Source organism: Neopelma chrysocephalum, unplaced genomic scaffold (assembly GCF_003984885.1).
Source record: "Neopelma chrysocephalum unplaced genomic scaffold, ASM398488v2 Primary Assembly neopelma1_59, whole genome shotgun sequence".
Taxonomy (NCBI): domain Eukaryota; kingdom Metazoa; phylum Chordata; class Aves; order Passeriformes; family Pipridae; genus Neopelma; species Neopelma chrysocephalum.
Window position 1 is genome coordinate 18,379,398 of NW_020897714.1, and position 23,347 is coordinate 18,402,744.

General features: G+C 46.7%; 1 protein-coding gene across 3 annotated transcripts; it reads right to left on the minus strand.

The window, feature by feature from the left end:
* Nucleotides 1-3,759: 3,759 nt before the first annotated feature.
* Nucleotides 3,760-23,328, minus strand: GTPBP1 (GTP binding protein 1). 3 transcript variants are annotated; one of them, XM_027680226.1, is made up of 14 exons: nucleotides 21,675-22,931; nucleotides 19,724-20,491; nucleotides 17,547-17,658; nucleotides 14,935-15,115; nucleotides 13,536-13,884; nucleotides 12,961-13,084; nucleotides 10,904-11,018; nucleotides 10,299-10,443; nucleotides 9,974-10,156; nucleotides 9,020-9,155; nucleotides 8,309-8,487; nucleotides 7,613-7,810; nucleotides 6,476-6,517; nucleotides 3,760-6,037 (listed from the first exon to the last, which is right to left on the minus strand). In XM_027680226.1, the coding sequence occupies exons 3-14, from the start codon at nucleotides 17,650-17,652 to the stop codon at nucleotides 5,945-5,947; spliced, it is 1,851 nt and encodes a 616-aa protein (XP_027536027.1). In that variant the 5' UTR covers nucleotides 17,653-17,658; nucleotides 19,724-20,491; nucleotides 21,675-22,931; the 3' UTR covers nucleotides 3,760-5,944. The 3 variants fall into 3 exon arrangements, with proteins under 3 accessions (XP_027536027.1, XP_027536025.1, XP_027536026.1); XM_027680224.1 differs by lacking the exons at nucleotides 19,724-20,491; nucleotides 21,675-22,931 and adding an exon at nucleotides 23,108-23,328; XM_027680225.1 differs by lacking the exons at nucleotides 6,476-6,517; nucleotides 19,724-20,491; nucleotides 21,675-22,931 and adding an exon at nucleotides 23,108-23,328.
* Nucleotides 23,329-23,347: the final 19 nt, after the last annotated feature.

A 23,347-nucleotide genomic window follows, 5' to 3' on the forward strand; every position in this document is an offset into this window, starting at 1 on the left:
TTGTTTTTTTGAGGGGTGGGGAGGGGCATTATTTTACAATTAGGGTGTTGGGGTTGGTTTTTTTCTTTTTTTGTAGTAACAAAGGGAAAAAAGACTTTTTCCTTGCAATTTGTACTTAACCGGAGAATGTTACATGGTGCCACTTGGGCAAGTGGCTTAGATGTGGAGAGGGCTAGAGCTTTGTTTAGTAGGAGAATAGCGCACATAGTAGGATAAGCTAGAACAAGAGGAGCAGAGCTGTTTGAAATATGGGCCTCGTTGTTGGGGGCTTGGTAGCTGGACCTGGGAGATGGGGTCCTCTGTAGACTGCTGCTGGTGGGGTGCTGGAGGCATTCCTGCCCTCCTTGCTCTGAATGTCCTCTGACACTGCAATGGCTGGCTGTGGCCTTTTGCCCATGGCTGCATCTGTGTATACGTGACTGTTAGCAGCAAGCAGGAACTGCTGCCTCAGTGCTCTGCAGGTCTCTCAGGTGGGAGATGGGGCAGTCTCCAGGGCTTGCAGGTGCCAACATGCTTCTCCTCACTGGGGAGCAGCAGTCACCCCCACCTGCAGTGCTCTGAGCTGCCTCCATCAGCTCCCAGTCCCTGATGGCAGATGGCTGGTGCAGGGTGACCTCTTTTCTCTTGGAAGGGCTGCCTTTCCCTCCTACCTCTCCTCACAGTCATTGCTGTTCTCTGAGCACTGGCTGTGGAGGACAGTGCTGGAGCAGGATGGGGAGTTCTGACTGCAGCGGGCATGTAAATCCTGCCTGTGCTCATGTTGTAGATGGGGGGGAGCCACAGCAGGGGTTTGCAGGAAGGATGCACAGAGAGCTTCCCTGGGCTGAGGAGTGCCAGAGCCATCTGGCCCCTCCACCTCCTGGTTCCCTGCATCACATGTATTTTGGCTTATGTTCTTTTAGCATTTACAGCCTCCATCTTTGTCTTGTGTTTTGTTGAAAGAAAAGCTAAAGGGCTCACATTTAGCGCTTCATCCCTGTCTGATGCTGGTATCATCCTTCCCCTGGCACCATGAGAGCACTGTGTATTGATTCCCACTCTGGTGGTCTCTGCTTGAAGCACTGTAGGCATAGAGGAGGAGGGAAAGGGACTGAGGAAGTGTCTCCCTTCATAATGCCCTAATGTGTTGATCAACAGGCAGAGATGCCGAGCCCTGCCCCCCTCTGTGCCACCCTGAGGGGATGAGGATGGTGGCAGCACATCCCTTCTGGAGGGGTCCACTTGCTCCAAGCAAGGGAAGTGAGCCCAGAGGCCACAGCCCCATCTCCCACAGGTTAAAATTACCCTGTGGAGCCTCCTGCAGAGCTGGGAGGCCCTGCTGCAGGGAGAAAGCTGACCTGTAGCCAGATCCAGTGACTATAAATTCTCGCCTATATTGAGCATAGTCTTAATTCTTGGCATCCACTGCCAAAGTTATTTTAAACTCATCTACAGCTGCCTGCTTGCCTTGGAGTCATGTCCGTGAGTGCCCTGCGCACATGGAGCTGTGCTTTTATCAATGCCTAGACCCGTTCTGGGCTCAGCAGAGCAGCTCCTGTATTTATTTGAATGATAGAGAGAGCAGAGATGAAGCTCTCCCTTTTTCCCACCTCTATTTGGCTTCTGGAGCAAATACCATAACCATGAGGCTGGGAAAACCCCTTCTTTAATGTTTCTTTTGGCTCCCTGGTCTCTGGTTTGGACTATGAGGGCAGACAGGGTCTTTGCCCAAGAAAAAATTATTTTGTGGTAAATCACGCATGCTGGTAAGAGGTGGGAAAAGGGACCTCTTTCCCTGAGAATAGAATTGTAGCACGGTCTCTGCACCTTCCAAGGGGGTGTTAACTGCTGGCTCTGGGTTAGGGAGCATTTGGCTTTACAGGGCAAGCTTGCCCTGTCCTTTGGAGATGAAAGTCTCTGCTGTTCTGAGGTAAAATCCCCTGGAGACACCAGTGAGAGCTCATCCTGGGGCTTTATGCTCTTCTCTAGCTGGTTTTAGAGGCCTCGTGGTGCTGCCTGTGTGAGGATCTCCAGGAACATATGCTGAGGCTACATGTAGTTTTTCAGCCCCCACATTCAGCATCAGTGCTGGGCTGCAGCCTGAGTACCTGTACTGAATGCCTGGGCAGCTGCCTTTCCAGCAGCCACTTGCAGGATTTCTGCAACACTTCCCAGAGCTACAAAAAAAAAAGGGCACATAAAACTGCTGCTTCAGCATGTGCATCTCTGCCCAAGGGTATTTAATCCTAGAGCTGATGCAGAAGATGAGCCTGGTGAGGTAGGAGAAATGCAGAACAGCTGTGGGAGCAGATTTCCCTTATTTACTTCATTTCCCTCCGCTATTTTCCCTCCTTCTGAGTTTCCCCTACACACGTTACAAATTAACCCTGCAGAAACAGATGGTTACAGGCAGGAGTTTGTATTTGATGCTGTAGCCTGTTGCAAATGCTGCACTGTTTTGTTCATTTTATTTTTTAATCAACAGATTGTAATTTATGCCTATGCAAGAAAAAAAAAGACCAAGACAAATAAATTATATCAAAACTATCCTGTTTTGTACGTTTGGATGTTTTGTAAGTGAATTTGCTGTTGGAAATGATGCACAGGTAGTAGATGGACAAAGCTATTCTTGTAGCTCTTCTGAGTAGTCTTATGGCAAATCCTTATTTTTCAGCTTGATGTACTAACTCTAGGGTCAGCAGTTGTCACCTTGTCATTGAGCAGGCTCTGAGATGCAAAACTCAAATTCCTTGGGACTTCAGTGACTTCTACTAGACTTAAGTCTTTGATGGACCATGGCTGTGTCCATTCTGCAGCGACCTCCAGGCCCTCCCTGGGCATCAGTCCATCCTCTGCCTTATCATGAGCAGAGCCTGGCTTGGCCCTCAGGAGCAGCAGAGAGAAAGCCTGACACAAAGCACAATTAAGGGTGGCTGCAGGCTGCTCTTTTCCCTAACATGGGTTGTAAATTACTGAGCAGGCAGGTAAGAGCAAGTAGAAAGGAGATATTTAATTTTCTTCAGCATGAGAAAGTTAACAGAGGCGGCCGCAAAAAAGGGAAATTGAACTCACTTGAGGAGGGTCACAACCTGGTCTGCTTAACCAGGATGGGCTTGGAGGCAGGCTTGTGTTGAGGAGTACCATGCAGCTCCTCCCAGAAGGTCACCTCAGGGCCAGGCTTGCTCTGTGCTGGCCCTGGACCAGCCATCTCCAGGAGAAAGGCTGTGTGGGCCTCTGCTCCAACTACCACCAGCTCCCAGCCCAACACTTACCTATGAAAGGGCTGTGCAGGGCAGAAATAGCCTTCGTGAACCTCTGAGATAAACTGAGGCAGAAAAAAGCTCATTCCAAACACGGGGGAGTCCTGCTGTATTTGGAGAAAGAGGTGAGGTGCAAGTCCTAGCGAGGGCCCAAGGAGCACAATAATAGGCAGGCAGTGCAAGTGCTGTGCTAAAGTTGCATCCTGCAGCAGAGGTTCTCTGATGGAGCTGGCCCCAAATGATTTGCTGTAGCTGCTTTTCACCCGCACTCGTAAACAGCTCACACCACAGATTTAACCACTCTACCACCAAGGTGCACTAAATCTTGTTCAGAGTAAAAGCTGTCAGGGCTGTGCAGAGGCTCAGCAGCGGCTCTCTTGTGCCATGGCATGCCCTCCCCTGCCATCACTGTGAACGCAGCCTCCTTTTGTAGCCAGCAGACTGGTGCCAGGCAAACCTGCTTTGTCTGGCTTTCATCCTGTTTTTCCAGAGGGACAAAAAGCAACAAGACACACTTTAACTTGGAACAAACTTTTTTAAAATTTATTTTATAGATCACACCAGCCTGAGTGATCTTTAAATGCTGGTCACAAAAGAGAGATCACACCACCTCCTTTGCACAAATTGAAGTGAACCTTCTTTCATTCTCGGCAGTCTCCTTCATTTGGAGCACAAGGAATGGAGAAAGAGAAAACCGCCTGGAGCTCCCTGCTCCCCTCAGAAGCAGAGGGCAGTGAAATCAGATGCAGTTTGATGCTGCTACAGGGTCAGAAGACAAAAAACCCAGGCCTTCATGCCCTGCTTAGCCACACCTCACACCCCCTCACAATGCGGGTGCTATTAGTGTTGTAGCCGCCTATAGTTCCTCCCTCGCCAGGAGAGTGCTGGTATTTAGGCACATAGCTTGGAAAAGGACTGTCTGACCTCCCCCTCCCACCCACGCTCAAGCCACTGCAGTCTCTAAGGCAAAGTACCCTCGTCTCCAAACCACGTTTCTCACCTCTCCCGTGCCGCTTAATGCTCTTGGAGTGCTGGTGTTGGCATCGGGAGATGCACTGTTGGCCCCTGAGCCTGCTGCCACTCGGTGTGAAAGCCTCACCTCAAATCACAAGGTGAACTGGAATGAACTCCACACAGAGGCCACAGAGTAAGAAACAGGAACAACCTGCTCAGGAGGGACAGAAGCTTTACAGTCTCCCTCTAATTAAAACAGAAGTCCTTCATTGGAGGAGGAAGCCCTCAGAGAAACCGAGCTGACCACACCTGCTGGGGAGAGCCATGATTTGCTGAGGATGCCACCTCCTCCTCCTCAAAATGCTACCACGCTCCCACAGCTCACCACAAGCTGGCAGAGGATAACTCCTATCCTCGCTGGAGCCAAGCGAAGGGGCAGGGTCAGAAGGGAGATCGATCACTTGCACAACTCAGGGTTAAAAAACATTCTAACAGTAATTTGTAGACTATCCTTGCAGGGCCCTCCTGGAGAAGCGAGAATTTGTCATTAAAATAAAATACAATCTTAAAAAACAATGAAATTAAAAGTCACAAAAATTACTATGTACTTCCAATCCTGAAAGCACTTCTATAAATTTGGTACCAATTCATCACTGCCCTCTTTGGTCAAGAGGAGAGAAGACAAATCCTACCTCTGCCATTGCAAAGTTTGGCCACTGAGTTCCAGGAAAGATTTTGGAAATCTTGGAGTTAACAAAATCAAGGGGAGGTCATGTTAGCCTGGTGTCTCTGTTCCAAAGGTATATTGCCACCTGTGACCTCTGTCCGTCGAGGTGAGAAGGCTTTCTCTGGCTCAAGGGACGGACTGAGTGTTCCTGCACTATATTCTTAATACTGTCAATTGAGATGCTGCAGCCTTGAGAGGCAGGTTAGATGTGCTTCCATGTGCACTGAACAAACACTAGGAAAAGCAGCACAATGGGAAGGGGAACAGGATGGGCATACATCTGCCCACTTAACTCTGTTACTAATTAAAATCTTAAGTGCTATCAACATTATTTGAGAAGGAAATTTAGCATAGGATCCCTGAATTTAACATCAAGAACTGCTTTCCAATTTGTTTCCCTCTTAGATCTCCAACTAAAGAACTTTCTTACCATCTTCTTCAAACTTCAGTCACTACAACATTAAATTAAATCCACTTAGAAATAGTTTAAGAGGGAGTGAATCCAGAAACATATTTGGCACGGGGCCACTGTGGTGAGGAAACAATGCCCCATGGAGCCATCCTAAGCAACGTGTTTTAACCTTTGCAAGTCTGAAATTTCAGGTGTTTGATAACCCCTGGATCTGAGACAGCAAATAGGGGGAGAGCAGCAAGTCCTGTGGACAGAAAGGGGTGAGGAAGGAGGGAGGCAACTAACTGGCTCTTCGCAGTTCTATCCAGACTCCTCTCATCTTCATGCACACAAAATATAATAAAAACTAATAAGAATAAAAACTAAGCCCATGATGTACAAAAATGTGTCAACAGGTGGAGGAGGAAGGTGTCAGTTACTCAGTTCTCTGTGTCTTATCACCTTCATTAGCTTATAAATTATGCTCCTCTCCATCGCTTCCTTCAGGGAGGAGGGATGATTCTTCTGCAGCCAATCAGCTGGGATGGGTTTTGGTTTAAGCTGCTCTGGATCTTTTGGATAAGAAATGAAAGGAAGGGGAGGAATTCCTCAGAGAGAGGAGGAATAAGAAATTCAGCAGCCACTGGCAGGAGTCACACAGGCTCCCTGAGATTTCACTTTATGGCGCTGACCCCCACGTCGCCGGCCTCCTCCTCCGACTTTTGACTGAAAAACAAGAAGACTGACTTTAGTGCAAAGGGACCCCTCAATCAGAGCATCAACACAGCAGGAGTTCAGATGGATCATGCACACATTCAGAGAGCGGGAGGGCAGTTGTGACTGATTGGCTTCCTACCACTGTAGGAAGGAGGTAAGGCAGACAGACACACCATGAGGGAAGGAGGAGAGACAGATGCATCATAAAATTCTGCCTTTCAAGCTGGGAATGATTTGATTTCCCAATTTTCTGAGTGCTTCACTCCCAAGAGAGCCAGCAGGTGCCATGGGCTTCAGCATTCAGGAAATCAAGGCCTCAGGCTCCCTTGACTTTGTGCAGAATGGAAGGAGAGCCCCCCGCCCCCCCCCAGCTCTCTTGCTGACCTGACTCTGTTCCCAATCTCAGGCCAGCAAACCCACTGTTCCTCTTTGAAATCAGCCAAATACCTTATTGCCCTCACGGATGTGGGGCTCTTCATCCAGGGCAGGCTGAGTGGAAGCAGCAAGGAGAGAGAGGAAGAGGTAAGCAAGAACAAAAGCAACAGAGTCTCCAGGAGGGATGAAACAAAACGCAAGCTGGAAGCGCTACATACAACCACAGTGATGCTACAACAAGAAAAGGAGGAGATGGAGGACTAGTGTGAAGCCCCAGGCATGTGCAGAGGGAGAGAACCCCTGCCAGAAGGCTCTTTCACCAGCCAGCATGGCTAAAGATTTGACCAATGGCAACTAATATAGCTAGAGTTAAGAAGGGGAACACTGACCAGGTCTCTTGACAGAGTCAGTTCCTGAACCTTTCACTTACTAGGTGAATACACTAAAAGGAGAAGATCTTTCTTCTGTCAGTAATAAAGCTGATAAATAGCTCCCAGAACCTGCAGTTAGAATTGAGTTTCCATTCCTTTCAGGCCAGAAAGGCTAGGTATCCTTCATTAACAAGCTGAGCTGAGAGGTCCTAACCAACAAAACAACTGGATAAATTTCTCTGGGAAGAGATAAGCCTTTCCTTCTCCTTGGACATCTCCATCCTCCCTCTTTGACAGGCCAGATGACCTGTGACTTATACTCAGGTTGTAATTTCTCTGGTGTAGGGATATTCTACATCTCATTCAGACATCAGAGACCCATTCTGTGACTGGGTGTTTGATGCTTCACTAGTTCAGCTACTGGGTATTATGGAGACACGTCTTCCCTGTGAGCACAGTTGTACTGAAACAGCTTGCCAAGAGAGGTTGTGCAGTCTTCCCTTGGAGGGTTTTACGACATGACTGGATAAAACCCTGAGCAACCTGGTCTGACCTCACAGCTAATCCTACTTGGAGCACGGGGTTTGACTAGACATTTCCTGAGGTCTAACCTGAATTGTCCTAGGACCTTCAGCAGCTGTCTGCTGAAAGGTCAGCCATAGGGTCAGTCATGAGAGAATTATGATTTCTGCTGTGAGACTACTTATATTCCTATTTGTTTCTGTGGCACATTGAATCCCAAGGAGAGTTCTATGCTTGCGCTTTAGAGTGCCCTTCCTCCAATGGATGAAATCAGGATGCAAACAGCTAGGACTGACATGGTATTTTCCTCACTTACCAATGGTTGCAGGGCAGTAGCTGTCAATGGTGCTGCAGCTGCTGAAGGGGCCTCATCCCCAGCTGGTGGGCCTCCAGCTGCCGTCCCAGCGGCGGGAACACCATCCTCTCGTTTTGTAACAGCTCCCTTCTTGGTTGACTGCATCTTGATCTGCTGTGGCTTGGAGTTCATTGGCGAGTTATTGGTGGTCTGGAGTAACTGCAAATTGCAAAAGAAGAGGCCAACCTCAGCATTAAAATAGGTAGGCTGATTTGGCAAGGTTCAATGCTGCTTTTAAACAAAAAGCCTCAAGAGAATTTATACTAAAAGCCATCGAGAAGAATGCAGCAGCAACAGCTATCAAAGAAACCTAGGCCTCTGAGCCGCCCTCAAGAACTCTTACCAGGAGGAAAAGGTCACTTAGCCCTCCACAACATAACTCAAAGGGACCAGCTACAAGATGTCTGAAAGAGACTGAGCCTTAAGAACCAGAGGCCTGGTTCACCCCCCACCTTCACATTCCTTCACTCATACCAGCTAAAGATGCACCACATGACAAAGCACATTGGTCACCCAGAACCCATGTCAGGGCTCATGTTTGTAATTGAAGGACAGCCTCTTCCCTCAATTTTCCAGAGCTACCCAAATCCTCCTGCTGGCTTCTCAGCGTATGAAGTAGCTAACAGGCAAAACCAAGTTGGACTCTTCAGCCTTTACCTTAGTGATGGTACCCACAGCTTTGGTGCGGCCTTCACGGAAGACCAGCCGCTGGTCTATATGCAAGTATTCCGGGGTTTTGATGAAGCGAAAGTGCACTGTGGCTTTGTCCCCTGTTCGCAGGCAGTCCTTGTCCATGCTGAGAATCGTGGCCGTCTGGCGGATGCTGCCACAATGCACTGCGAAGGTAATGCACAAAGGCTTTCAACAGCCAGTGCCAGTAGTGGAACGAGCTCCAGACAGACATCGAAGGCAGCTTGTTGCCCTACAGCAAAGACTACACGGGTCACGCAGCTGCCTTTGTTCAGTCCTCAAAATGAAAACACTGTGATCTAGAACAGTTGCCTTCAAATGGCGCCTGTCCTGAAGCACCCTCAACAGAATCCTACACACCAAGCAGCTTGGCTAGAGGGCAGGACCCAAAATGAGTCTTTCCATCAGCATTTGAAGGTGAAGAATCTTTGCACCATGGAGATCCAGCTCAGGCAGGCTCCAAGTACACTTGAGGGCACACATCTCCTTTTCACCTCCTCCACTCTCCTCTGTCAGCTCCCTCCCCTCTCTCTTACACATTGCTGGGAAAGGCAAAACCAGGAACTATGGCATATACTCATGTTGACAGAGCCACCAGGAGCAAAATTATCTCAGGCTAGAACTGATACCAACTGCTACCACTGGGAAACAAAGATGAGACAACATTGAGGCACATACCCATGGCCTGATATCGTGGGCTGATGGTGGTGGGGTGATGGAGCACCAGAATCTCTGCTTCAAACTCCCATGATGCTTGTGGATTCAGACGGGGTGACACCATTACCATGCCTTTCCGGATGGAAGAGCGCTTGATCTGGAAAGCAGAGACACAAAAAACCTTAGCATGATTCTCCAGGGAAGAAATTTATTTCTCTGGCTGACTGCATCCAGAAGGGTCCTAAGGGATTTCACAGATATTATCTCATGCTTGCCAAAAGGCAAAGCAAGAGCTGTTAAGCAGTATGTTATATATATGATGCTATGTAAAGGTTGCAAAAATCAAGTTCAGCTGAAGTTTCTAAGGAAGCTTTAGTTAGAGTGCTGGGAATGCTGGACACTGACACACATACCTCACCGCTCCTTTAAAAGCAAAACATACATTCTGGTTACACGTTACCCAAGCAAATGATCTTTCCAAAATCACGATGTCTGTTAATACAACACGATAAGCCTGAACACATGAAGTATGGCGTGGTTTAAACTATATCCCCTTAAAATAATTGGAACTTCTATTGACAGAAACCTTTTTGGAAGAGGAATTTCATGAATTTTTGCTTATTTTTAAATCCCAAAACATGCAGCCGGTCCTACAAGCCAAGACGAATAGTGTAAATATACTGCTCAGGATACTAATGCAGTTCCAGCACAAAAGGAGACTTTTCTTGCAGTACCTCCACTTTGTTAGACATCTCCAACACTATTTGTCATTACCTAGGGGCACTGCTATGGCCTGGCAGCTCTCAGGAGGAACAATCAGGATGTAGAATCCACAGAGGTTCTATGGGATTTTATTCCACTGCAAAATGAGGCAGCTGAGGTTTGTAGAAACAGTCTTATCGTAGCTGATCTCTGAGAGCACTTGAAAATTAAAGGGTGGTTTCTTTTGTGGGGGTCTAGAGCAGATCATCTCACCTTCTTCAAAGCAAAGGAGGCAGTCTGGCCTCCCCGCACTTCTTTGACAGGCATTCTCTTGCGGTGGATGGACTTGACAGCAATAGGCAGGAAGTTGCCAAGGGGATCTGGCCCCAGCAGAAGGGTGTCATTTAGCTTGATGAGGCCTCTCAGCGTTGTCCCAGAGACAACTGTTCCTACGCCCTATGCCAAAGGAGAAAAAACAGTAATTGGGGTTACTCAAGCAGGCTGACAGAATAACTCTAGAACTCCCCTCTCTAGAGAAAATACCTTCTTCAATCTGAAAGAGGGAACAGAACATTCTTCCAAAAACCAGGCCCCTTACCGGGACAGAGTAAGTATCATCTATCTGGAATTCTGCTGGCTCTTCTTCCCTGTAACTGGTCCGTGGAGACAAGAGATTAAGAAACATCTTCAGCAAATCTAGGTTCTCCCCGGTAACATTTGAAATCTGGAAAATCGGGCACATCCTGTAAAGGAAAATTGATGAAAATGGAGTTAGTTCACCTTCCTACCTAGGTTTCCACATGTAGGGAGACATCCAAAATCTTGGGACTTGAATTCAAAACACAGTGCTAGGAAGGGAGAGCCTGGCAAGAAGTCAGATGCACAACACCCCATGTTTGAACACCTGCAACATTGCCTCTGCCCTCTAATGACATTTGGAATAATGTGTAAGGTTCCAGGACTGAAGGAAGCCGAATGCCCTGACGTCTTCTGCAGACTGCCCAGAAGCAGCCTCTCATTTCTGTCTCAGAGAGGGGAACACAAGCAGATCAACCTCAAAATCAACACACTCTTATGGAATCGACACACCACATGGCAGATGCAACCTTCACACATCTAGACAATGGGACTCTCTTTCTGAATCTCCTCACCCAGTCTCCAAATAGGATTGAAAGAGAAATGATTCTCCTCTACTCCCGTTACCTCTCTGAGCTGAAGTTGGAGGCTGTTACAATGACATCATCCTTGCTCTGAACCAGCACGGGAATCTTCCTGCACCCTGGGGACTTCAGCAGTCGCTGTAACAGCTTCAGGGTTTCTTAAAGGGTGAAATGAATATTGTTAGGGCAGCATCTCCCGTCTTAACAAATCACTTCTGTGGGGTCTCTCCCTGAAGGGAGACGGGTGCTCTGGCCACAAATAGACAGGAGAAGATGACTAAAGGTGAGACTATGAGTTTGCTGCAACCCAGGTAGGACTTAGGAGCCATTCCATCTTTCATTTCATGCCAGCTAGCCTGCTGCCAAGCGACACCATACACGAACAGACAGACAAGTTTGCATCTGCAAGTGCAATGCTGTGAAGTAGACATTTTATAGCTGTCTATTAGTAGCTTTAAGCAGTTACAAGGTATTTCCTCTTCCTATAAAGGATTTTTCATATTGAATTAAATGAAAACCATCAGGACTCAGGAACGGAAATATTCGAGAACATGTGATTTAGAAATCAATTTTGACCAAACACACCTCAATACATTTTTTCTGGAAGTCAGCTTGCCCTAGGAGGCTGGAGAAGCATGAAAGGTAAAGATCACCATCACAGACTAGAACAGTGTGGGTGGACCAGATTCGGAAATCACTGTTTTGGGACAAATCTCATGGCTCCCAACTTTCATCTTTTGCCTCTTTTTCATGTATTTTCTAAGCCTTGTATCTATGAGCCAGCAGGGGCATTACCTGATGCAATGGCATCAGCCTCCCGCAAAGTGCCTTACAATAAATGAGGAAAAAACAAAAAAGGGTAGTAAGGACTTAAAAGAGAAAAGAATTTATATTCTACAATTGTCATCCAATTAGATGGGTTTTTGTGAACAAATGATTGCCTATGGGAAAGTAATGTTTTGGATACAGAAACACAAACATCTAATCATGCCATCTGCTCTTCACAGATACACTTGAGTCAAATCTTGTGTCTATTTACTTTAAACAGAGCGTGTCATGAGAGTGGCTTCTCCCAGGAGCAGCTCTTCTCTTCTCACACCGAGCCAAATGTTCTCCTTCCTTCCCAGTTATTATCTTATATTCAGGACTTACATTTATTTGCCAGATAACTACTATAGAGACATTTAGATTATCTTCTGTTCACATGCTTCTATTTACCTGAAACATATTTGTGATTTTTACAGTAATGAACTAACCTCAGTCAGTACTGGGAGCATTCACTTTCCAGATTCTTAGGACCGATTATAAAAAAAATGAAAACATTCTTCCAATTAACTACAGAATATTCCTGTGGGTGTAAGAAATGCTTGAAGAGAATTTCAAAGGTGAGAGTTGGTCACTGCCTGAAAAAATGTCAGGCATGGGTTAATGGGTCACTGCTGGGGTTAGAGGTAGTGCTTTAACTGCTGCTGAGAAAAAAAAAGAAATCACTAGCCCCTACTACTCACTGCCATCCCTGCCTGTGTCTAATCCTGTCTCCCATCCTGCTACCATAGCCCACATATGCAGCTGCTTCAAACCATGATTTATTAAGTGTTGGTTGTTCAGACAGAGGAAGGAGCTGCTGTAGTTATGCCAGAGTACCTGAGAAGTGCCCAGGTGAGCAGGATGTAACAAGCAGCTGCCCCTTCACTAACAGCTGCCGGAGAACAAGTCTGACCACAGCGTAAGATCACACTCAAACTATGGGCAAGGAGGAAAGCAGCTTTCAAAAGAACTTCTAGACTTTTCCTCCAGGTTTAAATACCCAGAGAGAAAGCAAAGCCCCAACCCCAACTGTATGCTGCTCCTCTTAGTGTAGGAAACACTTTCAGGTTGCCCCGCTGAGTCCCCCAACATGGGTAATTTTGACATGGTGACTCCAAGTGAAGCACCTGCAAAATGGGCAAGGGAAAAAGGATAGATTGCTGGAAGGTGTTTAGTATGCAGTCAAAATCAGATAAAGCAGCTTTCCTCCAGCAGTAATTCCTGAACCCAAGCAGAGGACAACAGCACGTACAGAGGTAAGAAACAGCCCTGGAGAGAGCCTGGAGGACTCACCTTGCAGGATGTTGGCAGGGCACATGTCAATCTTGGTCACCACAACAAAGACAGGAACATTGAGTGCAAGCGCCAGGCCCAAGTGCTCCTTGGTCATGCCAACAATCCCAGCATTACTGCCAACCTACATCAGGGATATAAGACACAGGGATGTAAATGTTCCTCCTGCAGTAAGCTGGGTTACAGAGAAGACCTTGTGCCAGATGTGCAGTGGACTGTGATTAGGTTGTAGATGTATCACTGTGATTGTATGAGCAGTCCCAGCTCATCTCAAATGCTGTTGGACACCGGCAAAGGACTCATTTCTCCCCATTTTTAACAAGGTTTTGTAGAATTTAGAAATCTTTCCATTTCCAAGAATCACAAACCTTGGGACTGTCTGGGACTGACAGCTTTGTGGCACTTGCCTCAGAGTCCTGGGGAGATACTCGCAGAGGCTTCTGCTCCCTAGCAATGTGAGATGCTGCCTCCCTCCATAACCCCACAGGGACTTTGCAATAGGAAAGAAGTCGAGGCTGTTAAAGCTGTGAACAGACCCACTCCAGCTGGTATGGTACATGTTTCTTGCTACCTACCATAAGCATGCAGAAATCAGGTAAGTGGCCAGTCATGCCAAAGACGGTGGTTTTCAGGTACTTTTCATGACCAGCCAGGTCAATGAAAGTAATGACCTTGGTGGATTTCTCACAGATCTTTGTCCATTCCAAACTGCCACCGTGGCTGTCGGGTTTGTTCACCACGTTGCCCTCGCTGTCGAAGCCCAGGATGTCATTGCCCACGCTGCTGGTGCGGCCTGACTCAATCTCGTGCTTGTGGCGGAAGAGCTTTTGCCGAGCAAAGCCTCGGCCATTGTCTAGCTCGCCATGAGTCAAGACACCCAGCAACGTGCTCTTTCCTGCATCCACATTGCCAACCACTGCTACCCTGGAGGGGAAAGGAAAAAGGAACCTGGTAAAATACAATACCTGAAGAAACAAACAAGCAAGCAAAAAACCCCAAACATCACTGCTCCTGCAAATAACTGTTTTTTTCTCCCTATCCTTTAAACAGAGATTAAAAAATGTTAGACCCTCACAGGCGGAGCAGAGATTCTTTTACAGTTATTTATTAACAGCAGAGATCACAGGCTCTGGGGACTGGGATGGGAAAGACTGTGGAAACATGTCACTGGTGTCCAGCACATAGTCAACTGAACCTTACATTGCCTGATGCCACACAGAGTGTCTCTCTTTCATCTCTGCAATCCAACATATACACTGCAGCGATTCAAAAGGAAGACCAAATCACAACTTGGTCTAGAATACCTCTGCCTTTCTCACATTCCTCATGTTGCAATGGCACCAAGTGCTAAGTAGAGCACAAAAATTGAAATTGTTGTTCCCAGAAAAGCTCAAATAACAATAAAATATTTTAGGAGAAAACCATCTCCATCTCCTACAGCAAGCTATTTCTTTGACTCTGATCAAGGTGGCTATTATGGCTGTCAGCAAATTTTGGAAATCCACTCCATCCAGGTCTGGACAGACTCTCAATCATGTTACATAAGGTAGTATATGTCCATTAAAAGGTGACTTGGATCATCACAGTCTTGGAATAGAACTGAATCCTTAGTCAAAAGCATTGTGTTCCAGCAGTGTACATATGCGCACATGCATACTGCCACATGTGCACATGTGACTCCCTTCTGAGATCCCACATACAAAAGATCCCCAAACTGTGAAGCCCTCACCCAGACAGCAACAGCCCTCTGCTAAACACAGGCAAATTTTCACCAACAGTTTGTTAGCAAAAGAGACAGCAACAACAACAAAAAGGCAATTGCATTAGCAAGGAGTGGTCAAGCTCAATTCCCTTTGTTGGGTAGCTACAACACCCAGACTCCAACCGGCGTTGCTGGCTCAGCATCATGGACTGCTCACACAGTAAAAATGCAGCTGAGCTGCTGACTAACCCTGTCTCCACCTGGCTCCTCACCTGACCTCCAGGAAGTCGTTGTCACCCACGCGTTTCCGAACTAGGTAGTCGCGCACCTTGCCCCCTGCCTCCTGGTGCTCCCGCAGGAGGATCACGTCTGCCTCGATCTGCTCTGCCATGCTCTTCAACGTGGCATAGGACGCTTCCATGTCTGCCTCGCTCAGACCGTATTCAGTCCCGTCTAGTGTGGTGTTGAGACAAAGAAGAGTCAGTGAGCACCACCTTGCAACAGTCAGCAGCAACATCATCCTGCCTGGGACCTTTACAACAATCAGTATTTATACATGGACTGGAGGTATCAGCCATGTACACAGAACAAGCATCCTTTACCCAGAATAAAAAGAGATGGTCTTCATTGTGAGTCTTAAAAGACACTAGAAAAGCACCATCTTTCATGTAGAGGAGTTTTCACAATTTTTACAAGCAAATACTTATGGACTGGCAAGAAAGACACATTTTTGTCTAATTCCCTTACTTCACATGCTGAAGGTACTTTGTGTCCTTCAGTCAGACGAAATATCTCCTCTCGCATTGCAATAAAGGGTAAAGCATTAACAAAATGAAAGCTCTGACTAAAATATCACCACAATTAACCAGGGAATGTGGGACCAATGTAAACAATCAGCTTGTTTTATAAAACCACACCCCAGTACACACTTTCTGCAAGTCTGGCCAGCACCGCAATTTCTTCAGCCCCCATATGCTCCAGTTAAAACAATGTTTTTGGCATGTCTCACTGCCTTCATCCTGGCACTAGAAAAAAATGCTGACAGCACATCGGACCAGAAAAAAACACGGAGGCAATGCTTCCTCGGAACAGCTCACCCAAGCAAAGACCCAACAGTCAGAGCAAGCCAGTGGCAACTACCTAGACAGTTTTGAGGCCACCACAGCCCTCTCTCCTAACCCAGGTGCTGTGAAGGTACACAGATTTCAGGCCAGAATTCCCTCTGTGGGTAAAAAAACACCACAAAACAACAAACAAAGGTGGAGGGCCACACTGCACCTGAACGACCAAAGCTATTGAGTGTGTTTGTGTTCATATGCATGGCTGACTCATCACCTGGTAAGCAGTAACTGCAGTTTGCACGAACTAATCAGCATTTTAACTACTGCACAGCTCTGAAACTAGCAGTTACTGGGTGATTTCCAACCTAGCTCATAAGCTGGCTGAGAAGCTGTTGAGATGGTGAGGAGAACAAAAAGCCTCATGGCTGGAGTCTTGGGTCATAGAATGGGAACAAGAAGTAGGGGACGGGAGAGGGTAAGAGCCAAGGGAGAAATGGAAGAGTTGCCACTGGTGAAACAGTGAACTTCCTGGTAGTCTTCATTCACTTCTCAGTCTGCCAAGTTGGTTATCTGGGATGACCAAAATCAAAGTGAATTAGGAGAGACGGTGGCAGGGATACCAAGATTCTCTGTTATTTATCCCCATCTTCCCTGACTATGCAGCAACCCAAAATGAAGTCAGAAGTTTAACCTCATATTTTAAGAAACAAATGCCTACTTCTAAGTACCTCATCGCAACAACCACCAGTTAACACCTTCACAAGGTATCCTTGAAGAAAAAGCAGGTACTAGCCTGATTAGCTAGATCTCCACTGCAGATGTGGTTATTCCAAACACCAACGAATCAGACTACATATGGGAAGCTTTCCTGGAGGCAAGAGCATTATCCCTGTGATATTTATTGGCTGCATGACCACTGGCTATCTAATTCTGGCTTCTCTTCTATGTTGGCTGCTTTGCAAGACTCCAAGAAAACCCAAAAAGACATGGTTCTGAGGTAACACAGCTCTCTCCCTCCATTTTCTCAGCCAACCCTGAGACCCATAACCAGAGTCCTGTATTCTTCCTCAAACACAGCGAATAGCTGATCACGACAACTTCATATCCATCAAATATCTAGTATATTTGAAACATGCCTTTAGCTTTATGACAGCCAATTATTTTATATTCAGAAAAGAAATTTTTATTTCAAAGCAAGGCCACATTCAATTTTATTTTACCAGCATCAGATGAAAATATTCAAATTGTCAAAAAGAACAAAAAGGTAATCTGTGCTAACTGCTAAAATCTGCAAAGACAAATGACTGTGGTCACACACAAATAATTGTGGCAATAAAGGCCTCATGCTGAGAAAAGGAAAACCTTCTCCTCCATAGTACAGACACACGCTAACAAAGAAAGTCAGCAGCATATATTTTGGCTATCTGAAGTATCTCTAATACATTCCTGTGGGGTGAATGTTATTTCCAATGGAGCAGTGACCAAACCCAGACAGAACAAGACCTTCGTACACACTGAGGACGTCTGTACTAAAACTGTTACTATGTGTTTAGACCATTCGTCTTTTCCTGGTGTGCTCAGACAAGATATGCCTTATTTCCAAAAATGAACTTGGATGATTTTATACAAAAAATATGTTTAGCTCTGCTACATAAGACAGATGCTGGCAGGAATAAAAGAAAAGAATCTGTCCCACATATTCTGCTATACTTTATGGAGGTTTCCAAATTATTCTGGAAAAGTAAGCATTTCCTTCAGCAGCAGTTAGATAAACTAGGTTTTTCTTATAATTTTTGTTGTTTTCCTGAAGAAGCTATACTCACCTGATCCTTGCCCAATGACATAGATGGTCTCCCCACATCCCTCATCAATCCTCTCTGACATCTGCTGGAGCAAACTGTCATACTGCTCTGAAGTCGGACTCACCATCACCAGCTGGAAAAAGATTAAACATCCATTTGCAGGTGCCAAGCTAACAATTTCAAAACCAGCTTCAGTTACAAGGACAATCAATCCATGTGCTTTATTGAAAGAGAAGGGCTCTTTTTCTAGGACTGCTTTCTGGTGGTTTTGTTTTGTTTTGCTTTTAAACCAGTTTTGCTGTCAGCTATTTCCTTGTGACACTACACAAGGTTGTTTGTCTGAGCTCAGAGTTCATTCATGCTGGAAGATACACTTCAAAGCAAGTAAGAATACCAAGCATCTCATTCTGATGTAACCAATGTTTAAAAGCCACTTTTAAATGAACACTCCAGTATGTTTCCATGCAAGGAAAACAGAGAGAGGAGGAGATATTTTCTCCACAGAAATTTCTTAGCTGGGTACTCCACAGTCTCTGCTGCACAGAGTGCTGCTGCTCCCCCAGAACATGATGGGACAGACAGAGGAAGCCAGCCAGACCTCACTGCAGAGCATACCAAGGCACTAAAATCAAGAACATGTCAAAAGTCTTTCACATATTTGATCTCCTCTTTTGTTTTTGAGGGGGCAAAGGGAAAGAAGAGAACATCAATAAGTATTATTTTCAAACTCCTAAGAGAATTTTAGCTACTTTACACTACAGTGCTGAGGGACAGACATATAAAGGAGTTTGTACAAGCACATCTGCAGGTTCACGAGTGAAGAGCTGCAGTTCTGCAAGTCAGTAGTTGTGCTACCAACAAGCTTTGACTGCAGCTATCGCAATAATCACAACTTCCTTTGCCCTGCAGAGGCATCAAGAGAATGAAAAAATAAGACAGAAACAAAGCAGAAAATGAGGCCAACAAGACAGTGTTTCAGGAATGATTTTTCTTAGAACAGAATGGTGTAGCACCACTTCTGGCAAAAACTTGTATTGCTCACACAGTACAGCTGAGGACACTGGCACAGAGCAGCCACAATGGTGGCATGGCAGTGACAGACCAAGGAGACCTCACATCACCCAGTCTACTTCCCCTCTGGACACCTCCATGGTTACACATCTTTTGGTGGCTGAGCATCCTGCTACAGTGGCTCAATAGCTGTAGCAACTGAGGTACGCATTTCTGTTAAAAGGTACTTTTAGTAAGAGTCGTAAGGGTTCTCACCTATCAAGAGTCCCATGGGTAGGCCCACCTATGCCATGCTACAACACTAAATGACATCCATGCTTTCACTGGCTGTCCCTACACACACGTTCCAAAATCACATCCTAAAAGTGCACTTCCCTTGGCTACACACTAAGGCCATCCTGAAATCCATGCTAGATTTGCCTAAACCACATGGTTTACAGCAGTTCACAGTATCATCTTCAAGTCTGCCCAACATTCTGTAACACAGCCTGACTTATTAGCACAGTTAACACAATGTGTATTCAGAGAGGAACTACCTTTACTACCACTATTACTACTACCACTGCATAGTTGATAAAGGCCTTCATTGGAAACCTAGAGTGTAAGGGAACCCCAAAACCCCATAAATAACACTTAAGCAGCTTTCAAATCCATAATGATGCATCTGGGAAACTGAAGCACAGACAGCAGGTGCTAGTTAGAAGGTTTAAGGCAGCCAAAGCAACACTTTCCTCAGATGTTAAGGGTCCCACAGAGCATGAATGTGTCTGCAAGGGCCACAGAGCTACAAGAGAGACAATCACCTTCATGTGCCCCTTTTGGACACATGCCCTACCTAAGCCTTTTAACTACTTGGCATGGTCTGCAAAGGGTACTAAAGCACTCTGATCTGGAAGGCCACATAGTCTTTCTATTTCATGCTACACAAGACTGAATTTTGCCTTTATTAGTTTTTCTTTCAGTTTTGTTTTCTTCTTGAAGGAAATCACCGGATGTAAATGTATTGAGACGGAAATCAGCAACTTCAGAGGCTTGATCTGGGCAGGAATGGAAGGCTGTGTGTTAATGTCTAGGGTTTGTTTTCCTCTACAAGTACTTTCAGGAGTTCCTGGAAGCAGAGCAGACAGGCCAGTACATTAGCATAGGTCAGGGACTCGGGAAGATCTATTAAAGAGGTTGTCACATACATAAAGGTCAACAGAATAAGAGGGGCCACCAGCGCCGAGGCACACTAACTTCAGTGTCTTCAAGTCTCATCACCAGCTTTATTTTAGTCTGAGTTCAAGTGCTTCAACAGTGTGAGCAGGCACGGTGTGTGACAAGTACCAAGGGACATTTCAGCTGAGCAGCTCATTGTACCCTTTCTTCATGTTGCCAGGCAGGAGGGTTGCGGAGTTCAAACAATATCAGCCCATGCATATCAGCTCAAAATACTGTTCTCCCACCCTGCTGCCACACAGAGGTGCTGCTAAAGGGTGTTCCATTGGTAGACTGCCTTCAAAGGTTACTCTGGGGCCCATGAAGCTTATGGCTGATATGACATAGTGGGACATCAGGAGAAGTATGTGTAGATCAAATAGCAGATTTCATGGATCACACTTTCCCATGCTGTTCAGTATTTCTAACTCCTTCTGCAGCCACAGCCTCAGCCAGTTCTACAGTTTTCTGGGCCACTGCAAGACTTGATGTGCTGTTTTGAAGGTCTCTTTAGCTTCCTGGGCAGAGAGAGTCTGGTCTTTGCCATCTCCTTGGTTGGAGAGAGGCCCTTCATTTTGGCCCCTCTGCTTTTTTTTTGCTTTTCACCTTTGAGCAACCCCCTCCATGCTTGCACTACGTATTGGTGTGTTTCAGGGGTTTTCACAAAGTCAAAAATGTTCACTTTTGTTCCTTCCACTTTGCCAGGCACTGAGCAGTTATCAGTAGGAGCCGTGTGGATCTAGCAAACTTCAGATTTCCTACAGGGCAAAAAAGTAACAACCAGTTATTGTTTTATTCTTAAGACAGCAGAAGGAAACATATCTCACAAGTTTAAGATGACATTCTCTAAAGTCCCTTCCCAGTCTCTGGGGAGAGGGGGCTTTGCCCACCTTTCCTCTGATTTGGGATTAACACACACCAGAGGTGGGTAAAAGCTACAGTTGCCTGAGCTTACTCCTGGGGGACAGATTGGACTGTGGCATTCTGCACTGCCCAACAGCAAGCAAGAGGCCATAGCGTTAATTAACAGCAATTTCAAGAGACCAGCAAGATGGAGCTCGGGTTATAGCAGCGCTAATACAGGTGATCCTTACAAAAAAGCATCCTATATCCATAAAGCGGACAAACTATTAATATTGAGGGCAAACCAAGTACTATGTGGTAGGTAGTGCTGCTCTTTATTGGCAAAACAGAGCCTGACATTTTGCATGGCTGGAAGGCCACCACCAGCCATCAGGAAGTCAGGGAAAAGGCACCTTCTGTAATGTCATATTTTGATTTCTATTCCCTATGGATATACACAGTTCAAGTGCTATTAATGTTCTGCTGTCAATGTAGATCTAATATAAGTATCAGTTTCACTAACAGTCGTATGATTTGGTTTTTGACTTAAAAGTTGATTACTGCTGCTGTGTGTTGACACCGATGGGAAAACAAACACCCATTAAGATCAACATGACAATGAATTTGTGCTGATGAATGGAACTGTTTGCTTGACCAGCAGACAAGGAGCACTTGATAACTGAATCCCAGTGTTCCTCTCTAAAAAGAGCTCACCTTACAAATGAACTGGGAGGGGACAGGGAGACAAGTATGTAACAGCCAGGGGTTGTGGATCAGACCAGGACAGAAGTAGCAACTAGCAACAAACTGACTGCAGTGGGAGTTCCCATTTTAAGCATGGACTGGAGGGGAGCAATTCAGCTGGGAAGACAGAATAGAAGAGAGGGATCAGGGGGTAGATGTTAGCTACTGCATTCTCACCATATGGGATTGCTGTTTTGAGTACACAGTGGGAGACTAACTTGGAGAGATGCAGCAGAGCTCACAGTTTTAGCTCTCATACAAGATGGGAATGAATGAAAGGTCCAGGGAAAAGAAAATAGGTGCACAGTGCTGAATGGAAAAGTAAATTATAATAAGGTAAAAAAAAATGCTTACCTACCACCTCCATAGCGCCTGCAGATTTCTAATAATGGAAGACAGACTGACACCACAAATGGAGTTTGTGGGAGAAAAGCATTCTTCTTTCTTTGACAGTGTTTTGGTCAGGTTCCTGGCTGTCAAGAATCAGTGATGCAGTCCTCAGCATCCTCCTTGGCCCTCTTCCACATCAGTCACATCCAAGACAAAGCACAGATCAATATTGGCATCCTGTATAAAAATCTTGTCCAGGCTCATTAAGGCATGAACAGGTGGCTTAATAGATACTGCAGGTTTGATTTCTGTTCTTTACTATCTTACAAGACATCTCCATAATATTTATTTCAATACAGTCCCACATTATAAAATATTCAATCGTCTCCTCGAAAAAAAAAAAAACAAAACCACATTTCCATGTCCACACACTCATTCCTCTCTCTCCACTTTCCTGTGCACAGAGGGTGAGAAAGTCCAGGACTTTGGAACAACTTCAGTTGAAAGCATGAAAATGAGGCATGGCAGAAAACTAGGAGGAAACACCAGCTATGCTGACTTCTGGGTCACATAATTACAAGTGGACCAAACTAAGCTTTCAGGAGACTTTAATGTGGGAGACAGCACTACAGTACATCAAACCCATGGCAGCAAAAGGTATACAGTTACAGAGATCAGCCAATTGGGAAAAAAAAACAGGAGACAGTGTGGAAAGGCAGCTAATGTAGTCTGTGGCAGGCTCCGGCACACACATATTACTACAATGTACCTTCCTGCAAGATGAAAGAGAGAACTGGTTCTGACAGAAATAAGACCACCACACAGTTCTGTCACTGGGACACTAGAAAGGAACTGCACAAGGCGAATCAACGTTTTTACGTTGTGTGCAAGAGCCAGGCACCCCTGTCACTGAGCCCTTGCACTCAAAAGTTATGAGCTCTGACCTTCTTTTAAGATTGTGAAGAAAGCCCCAGGAACTAGTGCAACTGGCAGCAGAGATAACTACAGAGCACCAGCGCGGAGGGAAAACGTCAGCGGGACGTTGCAGCAGCTGTCAGCTCCAAACTCCGCGCTCGCTGAAGATGCTGCACCGGCCGCCGGCCGGCGATCCCCCCGGGTTGCCGCGATGGGGAAGGCGCCGGGCGGAGCAGCCCGCCAGTACCCTCCTGTCCCGGCCGGGCCACGGCACAACTTTACTGCGCTTCTCCCGGCCGCCTCCACAGGCACCGCGGGCTCTGCCGCCCGCCTGGGCGATGCCGGGGCAGGGGGAGCCCTCGGGGGAGCCTCTCGCTCCGGCGGAGCCAGGCGGGCCCCAGCCCCTCGCCCTCCTGAGGTGCGGCCAGCGGACAGGCTGGGGGTGGCAGCCCTCCGGGGCTCGGCGGCCGCCGGGGAGGAGGGTAGAGGGGGCCCGGCGGGGTGATGGCGCTCGCCGCCGCCCGCCCCCCCGCCGGGCCTACCTTGCTGGTGAGGTCGATTTCGGGCTCGCCGTTGAGCGCCTCGCCGTCCTCGCCGTCGAAGGCGGCACGGAGGGGGCAGGTGGCCGCTGCCACGCGAGGCCGTCCGCCCGGGGAGCCGGGCTCCGGGGCGAACATACAGGCCGGCACCGGGGAGCCCCCGGGAACCGGGGATCGGCTCCGCTCCGCCGCCGCCATCTTCCCTGCCCGGCCCTCCGCTCCCCCGCCCCGGCCCCGCCCCCG

What these genes read in the sequence shown, in the direction of transcription:
- GTPBP1 (XM_027680224.1), bottom strand. Translation starts at nt 23,302, where the DNA reads ATGGCGGCGGCGGAGCGGAGCCGATCCCCGGTTCCCGGGGGCTCCCCG. An exon ending in AAATCGACCTCACCAGCAAG is followed by an intron (nt 17,659 to 23,107) that starts GTAGGCCCGGCG and finishes ATCTTTTTCCAG; the next exon opens with CTGGTGATGGTGAGTCCGAC. An exon ending in TGTCATTGGGCAAGGATCAG is followed by an intron (nt 15,116 to 17,546) that starts GTGAGTATAGCT and finishes ACACCACACTAG; the next exon opens with ACGGGACTGAATACGGTCTG.